Source organism: Cucumis melo, chromosome 1 (assembly GCF_025177605.1).
Source record: "Cucumis melo cultivar AY chromosome 1, USDA_Cmelo_AY_1.0, whole genome shotgun sequence".
In the NCBI taxonomy this organism is placed as follows: Eukaryota; Viridiplantae; Streptophyta; class Magnoliopsida; order Cucurbitales; family Cucurbitaceae; genus Cucumis; species Cucumis melo.
In genome coordinates, this window is record NC_066857.1 from 34,889,203 (window position 1) to 34,897,848 (window position 8,646).

General features: G+C 33.2%; 1 protein-coding gene across 1 annotated transcript; it reads left to right on the forward strand.

Moving 5' to 3' along the window:
- The first annotated feature begins 2,009 nt into the window (after positions 1–2,009).
- On the forward strand, positions 2,010–8,646 carry LOC103499863 (ribulose bisphosphate carboxylase/oxygenase activase, chloroplastic). Its single transcript, XM_008462991.3, has 12 exons — positions 2,010–2,370; positions 2,480–2,565; positions 3,230–3,239; positions 3,997–4,059; positions 4,632–4,745; positions 5,168–5,229; positions 6,136–6,190; positions 6,377–6,578; positions 6,811–6,917; positions 7,352–7,407; positions 7,558–7,650; positions 8,364–8,646. The coding sequence occupies exons 1-12, from the start codon at positions 2,046–2,048 to the stop codon at positions 8,469–8,471; spliced, it is 1,281 nt and encodes a 426-aa protein (XP_008461213.1). The 5' UTR covers positions 2,010–2,045; the 3' UTR covers positions 8,472–8,646.

An 8,646-nucleotide genomic window follows, 5' to 3' on the forward strand; every position in this document is an offset into this window, starting at 1 on the left:
GATTTGTCTAGAGTACAAAGAAGAGGGAAACATGTTCGAAATCAAGACGTGTCTACACTCATTTTGCCGTGATTGTGTAATCAAACACGTCTCCACGAAGATCGGCGATGGATATTCCTCCGTTTCTTGTCTTACTTTGAACTGTTCTTCCATTATAGATTTTCACTCTTGCTGGTAATTATAAGTAAATTTAGGGTTTATAAAAAGTTGAGGTTTGTAGAAAATGACGATCGACGGAATTACTTAAACTTTGCAGGACAATGCTACCGAATGAAACAGCTGAGAAATGGAACAAAGCACTTTGCGAAGTGGTTTATCGTGAAGAAGAGAAAGTGGTTTGCCCATTCAAGGATTGCTCGGTGGGAATGATCGTTGAGAGAGACGCGAAAATAAGGGATTGTGAGTGTCCGCTTTGCCATAGATTGTTTTGCGGAACGTGTCGAGTCCCATGGCACGAGGGTGTCACGTGCGAGGATTATAAGAGACTTTATAAATATGAAGAGGGTAGAGATGAAATTTTAATGAAAAAATTAGCTTCTCAAAGGAAATGGATGAAATGTCCCAAATGCCAATTTTTTGTTGAGAAGGTTTCTGGTTGTTTGCATATCACTTGCAGGTTCATTTCTAACCTCCCCCTCTTCTCTTACTTTTTTTTCAAATTTTTAGAAATAATTATACCCCTGAGCAAAAATTCAAATCCATGTTGATAGACATTTGTCAATAGTATATGCATGAGGACTAATATTTGAGCCATATGAAGTGGAAGGATGAGTAATGTTAAGAGTTTATTTTGGATTTAAATCACGATTACATATGAAAATTTTAGATTGTAATTTAATTTGTATATGGTTGATGAAATTGTTGCAGGTGTCGATTCGAGTTCTGCTATGCTTGTGGATCGGCTTGGTCTTCCACCCATGGTGGTTGCCTACCTTACTATTGAAATGTTGTGTATTTTGTTTTATATGTTTTCTTTGTTTTTCTCATGTTCTTTAAATGTATTTTTTTTTTCTAGAAAAAATGAGCAACGACAAGAATTGGTGTGATAAAAAAAAGTACATCTATAAAATTATAATTTAAGTTAACTTATAAATTAACTTTGTATCGTTTTGGATTGTACTAGTTCGTGGACTCGTAAATTAGTATAAGTTTAAAAATATTTTTTCTTTCTTATTTTTTTAAGTGGTATTTAAGTAATTCTCAAATACGTCTGTCTACGATTCTTTTCAATTCAAAATGAATTGAAAATTATTGATTAAATAATAATTGAAGAACATTTACAATTTAGAAAAAATCTATTCTAAGTTTTGAGGTAGGATTAAAGATAAAAAACCTATCAATATAATGATGATTCAAAATAAAGAATTTTAAAATAATGATATTATCGATTTCTATATTTCAATTTTATAAATATAATAAAATATCACTATTAATTAGATGGTCTATTAATTAAATTAAAAACTTATCGATAAAGATAAACTAGAGCGTCAAGTAATAGTATCTTCATAAACGAAGGAAGTCTAATATTTATTTTTAGACTTTTAGAAATATAATAGATTATTTAAGTTTATGAACTTTTTAAATTAAATTTGAATTTTCAAGTAACTTTTAAATATTTTAGATTTTATTGAAAAACTTTGATAAATTTATCTATTTAAATAATTTTTTTTTGCAGTTTTATGAATTATAATAATTTTTCTTTTTAATCTATGTTAAGTTTTTTTTTTCTAGAGTATTATTGTGAAATTAGAAAATAAAATTAAAAGCTTTAAGGAAATGTAAATGTTAATTTAAAAGAAAAACATCGCCAACTCTAGTGAGAATGAAGGGGGAGATATTGTGAATACTAAAGACCAAAAGCCAAGGAAGCGTTGGGCCATTCCAGAGTCGTTTAACGAAACCCTATGTCCAAACAGACTCCCCGCGCGAACAAAACGGTTAAAACCACATAAACCGAATCCATAAATTGATCCAAAATAATAATAAATTAATAAATAAACAAAATCACATTTAAATCCGAAAATGCCGAATTCGGGCTACCAAAAATGGCATTCTCTATATCCGGTCTCTCCCTTCCCTCGGTCTTCCGGTACAAAAGTTCAATACTCGCGCGAAAACCTCGATTTCATTCCTTCTCCGTTCGATCTTCCAACGATGTCTCCAGCGAAGTCGGCAGTGGTGGCGACGGCAGCGACTCGTCGAAGAGGCCTAAGAGGCTGTCGGAGCAGTCTACTTGGGAAGCCAAGGACTCCGAGGGCAAGGACTATCTCTATAGGCTTGGCAACGAGGCAGATAACATGAACATAGCCGTTGGAGCTAGAGCTGGCGTCATCGACGATCTCTTCGCCGGAAACTTCCTTGGCAAAGACTGTAAGTATCCGAGATTTGTTACTTTCTTTTTTCTTTTATTTTTTCATTTCTTAGGTTAAGCTTTCAGTTTTCTTGATGTTTTGCTGAGTTTATTTTATTTTTTCTGTAGCGGACATTGTGTTTGATTATCGCCAGAAGGTCACGAGATCATTCGAGCATCTTCAAGGAGATTATTACATTGCTCCTACTTTCATGGTAATTTTATCCGTTCTACTTCGTTCCGCCTTGGTTTGTTTCATAGTTGTTGATTCCTTTTTATTCTCCATTGCTGTCCAGTTCAATTTCGTCCAATCTAGTGCTCTTGTTTTTGAAATATTTAATTCCTGTTCTTGAACTCAAGATGAGCCTCATTAATACTACAATGTGAGTAGGAATGTAGGCGTTTCCACCTTGGAAAAATCACTGCATTTTTCTAATCGTAAAGGAGAGTATTATATTGTTCCTGTTTTCGTGATAATTAAATCTGTTCTACTTCTTACCGCTGAGTCTGTTCTATTTCTTTCTGCCGAGTTTGTTGTTTAGTTGTAGATTCTTCTTCTCTGTTCTCCATTAATGTTCAGTTGAATAGATATTTTCTGCAAGTGTAACTTAAACCGATCTCTTGCTCCTTGATTTTGAAATACTTAATTCCTTTACTTGGAATCACAATGAGATCAGGACGATTTTTACCATACAATGCAGTAAGACATGTGGTTTTTCCACCTGAGGTTTATGTTTGAATGTCACATGTCTGTAGCATGCAACCTTTTACAATTTTCCTTTGTATTTATGTTTATGATTTTCGTGTTATTATTTGATAATGATCATTTCTCAAGTCTCTTTACATTTGTTTCATTTGTTTTTCTTTTTCTTTTGACAGGACAAAGTTGGTAAGTTCCTTGAAACTTGATGTTGATATACGGCACGTGATGAATTACATTCAAAGATGTAATTGAGTTGCTACAAGGTGTAAGATCATATTTAAGCCAAACAGATTATTTAGATAAAACCAATCAAACTGGCATTTTCAATTTCAAAGGATTTATGCATTTATTATCTGTTCACTGAGCATCTTTATGTGTAGTTCATATCATTGATAAAACTCATGGGTGTGTTTTGGTTCTTTAGATTATTGTCAACTTGTTTATGTATGCTTCCTTGATAGTGTGTTCACCAAAGCCTGCAGTTCTTAACACTTCTATATACACCATTACTATTACTATTAGTATTTGATGTTGTATAATCTTTGTGATCTAAAGAACAACAGTTGATCCAATGATGAGTTGATGAAACCAAATCTTAATTTTTGTGCGTGAGTTTTCTCGAATAAGTAGTTCCTTTTAAGAACTTATGATCAACTACATTTTCTTTGACAATTTAATTGGCTATGGTCAACAAAAATCCTTATTGTTTTTTCATATTATGATTGGTCGTTTTCCATATTGTTTGCTACAAATTTGTGTGATTGACGTTCCTTTCTCTTTGGGAAGAGAAATGCATTAATAAGATATGACGGTAGTGCTTTTCTCTTTAGGAATTTAAAATGGAAGAGTTCTGCAGGAAGACGACCTTCTTTCATGAAATGAGTTCGTACAAGTAGGAGGTTGAACTTAGCACATGCTAACATGGTTTCTGTAATTGATGCAGTATGCCACATTGTGAAGAACTTCATCGTTCACCTTCTCAATGTCAAAGTTCCGCTTATCTTAGGTATGCATTCGTTTAATTAACTGGTTTCCACAAAATCTTTGATAGTCATGTTTACAGAACATGATAATGAAAATATAACGTTGAAAAGTTCCATTTCCATGAATTTATGTGTCAATGGGAGTCTGCTCCATTGCATTAAATCTTCATCAGTTTTATAGGAATGACATTAGGGTATTATTGGAGAACTACTGTTAAGGATTTATTAGTAATTAGTCAGAGTGCTATACTTGTTGGTTATAAAGAGATAGAGGGAAATGGAGAAGATACACAATAATTGGGTGAGTAAATTAGGACTTGAGAATGATCTCAAGATTTGAGAGGATCCAAGTACCTCAAATGACTTTGTTTACCTTGTAGTTCGGTTACCATTTATATCTCAATATATTTGGGTCATATCATTTTCCTGTTTTGAAATGGAATCTGTGCCCTATCAATCTTGACACGTGCAACATGATAGTGCTAAAAACTTCTTTTAAAAGTTCTATGATTTATCTGTTAGGCTGGATGAAATCACTTCCACATTTTTCCATAAAAAGAGTGCATAATTGGAAAATAAGCATTTTGTATTACAGGTGTTTGGGGAGGAAAGGGTCAAGGAAAGTCATTTCAGACCGAACTAATATTCCAGATGATGGGAGTGGAACCCGTGATAATGTCTGCTGGAGAGTTAGAATCAGAAAGAGCCGGTAAGATCGGGACCTGGATAAGTTATTTTAATTTCTGAGTCTTAACTTGATGTTGGATTAATGGTTCAAGTTGAATAAACTTCTGATTGAATCTACCTTCAACAATCTTAGGAACGAGAAATTCCAAAGGTGAAAGCAGTTCGTATTCTTTTATTAGCTGAATATAATCTAGACATTATTTTGTTAATAGCTAAGAAAAATGTAGATTTTGGCAGACTAATATTCTCTCAATAATTGCAGTCTTTCTATAACTAAAACACACATGAATCGGTCAAATTCATGCAGGTTTTTCTTTGCAAGTTTCCTTGTTATTTGCTTGAGGGAGAATTTTGGTTCTGTTTATGGTCAAGTCCATAGATTTTGCACTCTGATGTTGGCATGGAAATTGTAATACAAAGTAAAATAGTGACTTTCATCAACAGGTGAACCAGGAAAACTGATTCGTGAACGCTATAGAACTGCCTCACAAGTGGTCCAGAATCAAGTTAGAAGCTTTACCACTTACATTCTACATATATGTATGTCTTGGATTAAATGTTCCTTCGTGCAGTTTCATCTGCACAACGTTCCATGTTTATCCATGAAGTGTACCCCTTCTCTTCTTGATCTCCTTTTTTCTTTTTAATTTTAATTTTCATTCACTCTAAAGTGCTGAAGTGTATGTTAGCCTTAGGCTTTGTTTTTTCACATTGTCTTGTATCAACATCAATAGTGTAGGAAGCTGTAGAAAGTAGCTTCGGATGCGCTTGCTATTATCTAATGTCCTCAGTAACAGGAAAGCTCCCAATAAGGAAATATATTTAGGAAAGACTGCCCCTTTTACAATATGGCTGTCAGACCTGTATTTGAAGTGTCAAAAATCACTCATCACTTCACTCTATCATTCTGGTCTTATTCTTGCATATTTGAGAGATAATTTCAATTCTTTTAAACTTTCTATGGGTCAAAAGTCACTCGTCACTGCACTCTATCCTTTTGGTCTAATACGTATGTTTCTTACTTTTCTTGTTCATATAATGTATGGTTTCTATGGGTCTGATATAGTATGACACATTGTGCAACCTCAAAACTGCAAAATTATTCATAATTAGTTGAACAGTATATAAAAGATGCTTAATAAAGAAAATCATAACAAGACATATGTGAGTCTCACTGTAGGCCATATGCACGTATGTATCACTTAGGTGCATGCTGAACAACTCTGTACTCAGTTGGTCATGTTTCCAATCAGGGCTGTTCAAAAGTTGATTTCAAACAGAATCTGTTTTGAGAATCGCATTCCTTTTTGTATGGGTATTTATTCATTATTTGTTTTTAATTATTTTTAATTAATTTAATGTATTCAGAAATATTTTATATATGACTTAACGACATTTTTTTACCATTGCAGGGGAAAATGAGTTGTTTGATGATCAATGATATTGATGCTGGTATTGGTAGATTTGGTAAGGTTCTATTTTCTTAGACATTGAATTATAAAGAGTGAGAGTAAAACTGATGTGAACGCATCATCTGTTACATTTTTTAAAGATAATACAAATCGACTGAGTAGTAGAACTTTATTGGGTTATACTCAAATTACTCATCATACCATATATATTGAGTATACTTCTATTTTTGTTCTTATATAGGGCAAACACAGGTGACAGTCAACAACCAAATTGTCTCTGGTACTCTGATGAATCTAGCCGACAACCCTACTAGAGTTAGCGTCGGTCAAGATTGGCGAGAAGCAGATATTTTGCACAGAATTCCGATCATCCTTACAGGAAATGATTTTTCAACTATATATGCTCCCTTAATTCGTGATGGCAGAATGGAGAAATTTTACTGGTATGAAATTAATTGCTGGAGGATTATTATGATGCTGACTCCCCAAAAATATTTTAGTTAAACTGTACAAGTTTCCCCAGATTTAGATATGGGATCAGAGTTGGATCCAAATTTTATAAGCTACATCTATGCTTAATACTTGTTATACTCTCCCTCTTATTTTATTGTTTTTTGAAATCATAAGTAGCATTAAAGCTAAGCCACTCTCTTCTGAAACGTTATCTGGCAACAGGCAACCTAACCGTGAAGACATCGTGAATATTGTCCATAGAATGTATGAGAAAGATGGGATATCAAGGGCTCAGGTTGTTGACATCGTAAACACATTTCCTAACCAAGGCAAGCAACTATTTTCATGTATTTTTGGAAGTTACAAATTTTGGTTGATAGAGTTTCGGTAAGCAACTCCTTGATGCTTGGTGAAGGATCAATTAGAAATTCCAATGAATTGAACTTGAAGTAATATTACAGTTAATCTTGCTCTCCTTTCTTTTTGCGATTTTCTCAAGTTTTTGTGCAATGAACGTGAAAATTCTTGACATACGTTTTTCAAGTCATCTCGTCTGTATTCAATATTTATTTCTAGTAGTTGTGTTTCACCACAACTGTAAATAGCCAACTAATCTAAGTTTAATGCATACAAATGACACTTTCTTGTCTCTGACGCTGTAATATCCATCACATGCACAGTCATTAAAACATTTCAAACCAAATTTGTGAATGCATCATCATTATCTTTCATTTAGAAAGTGCTCCTCTTCTTTCTTTCTCAGCTTTGGACTTTTATGGAGCTCTAAGATCACGCACATACGACTCAGCCATATCCAAGGTATATAACATTTTCATTGGCATATGAAAGGCCTACTAATATTAATGCTTATTTAGATCATTTATGGAATGAATGTGTTGGGAACTATCCCATCCATTAGAAAAGTATAATAATTTAATATCTTCATGTCCAACTCCCCTTTTGTTTCAGTGGGTTGATGATATTGGAGGAGTGGAAAAGCTGGGAGAAAAGCTGCTTAGAAGAAGAAAGAATGAAAAGCTTCCTACATTCACACCACCAGAGGTGGTTAATCTATAACATTTTCAAATTCATGCTTATTGGTTCAGTTCTGCTTATCCTAAAATTGCTAGATGCTTAAATGTTAGTTAGTTGACTAATTTATCAACAACTATATGGACACTATTCATAAATTTATTCTTTTATGAATACCAAATGTTGATGAATTCACAATGAAAGCATAGTCTATAGCATAGCATGTTAAGTTACGAAATGTTTCCTTATCACACAGTATAGTATAATAGGTGGAACTTAATATCATATTGAAGGGAAGATGTAAAGCTCTCTAAACAAGTCTAGCATGATAACTCATAGGTGTTTTATATCCTCAGTTAACATTCGTGATCGTTACTCATCTTCAACATACAGTATAGTATCATTTACTACACTTATTGTCTTGTTCATTCCAAATATTTATCCCTGAATTTACTGTACTTAATAGTCTTCTTGTGCATTTCTCATTCATATCTTCGCCTATTATTTAGGAAGTATATATTGTAAACTTGTACTCCAGAGCATACTGTCTGGATTTACAAAAAGTTAAAAAGGAACAAAACTCACTACTTCAGTTGAAAGTTGTATTCTGTCTTTTATGCTCTTTTCTTTATTAATTATTAGAATCAAGTGAAGTATGTTGTTCACCATTTTCATGTCTATATGTGTGGACTTTAAGAGTTAGGCATATATATATAGAGTGACTTTTGTATTTTGTTGAACAGCAAACATTGGAGGCATTGCTTAAAGCCGGCTATTCTTTGGTAAAAGAGCAGCAATTGATCATGGAGACTAAACTTTCAAAAGAATACATGAAGAACATGGACGACTAGCTAGAAAAGTGAGATAGTGAGACTTTTAAATTTATTTATGACATTTTTCATATCAGATTTTTCATTGTTTTCAAAAAGCCAATTCTTGTATTTTTATTATTCACAGTCCTCCTTACGTGTTCTGTATACGGTTCACATTGTTAAATTAATGTTATATCTATAACTACGACATACA

Bases quoted from the DNA above. Each gene is read 5' to 3' on its own strand.
- LOC103499863 (XM_008462991.3), top strand. From the start codon at position 2,046: ATGGCATTCTCTATATCCGGTCTCTCCCTTCCCTCGGTCTTCCGGTAC. The intron at 4,060-4,631 runs GTATGCATTCGT...TTTGTATTACAG, and splicing joins CAAAGTTCCGCTTATCTTAG to GTGTTTGGGGAGGAAAGGGT. The intron at 6,918-7,351 runs GCAAGCAACTAT...TTTCTTTCTCAG, and splicing joins AAACACATTTCCTAACCAAG to CTTTGGACTTTTATGGAGCT.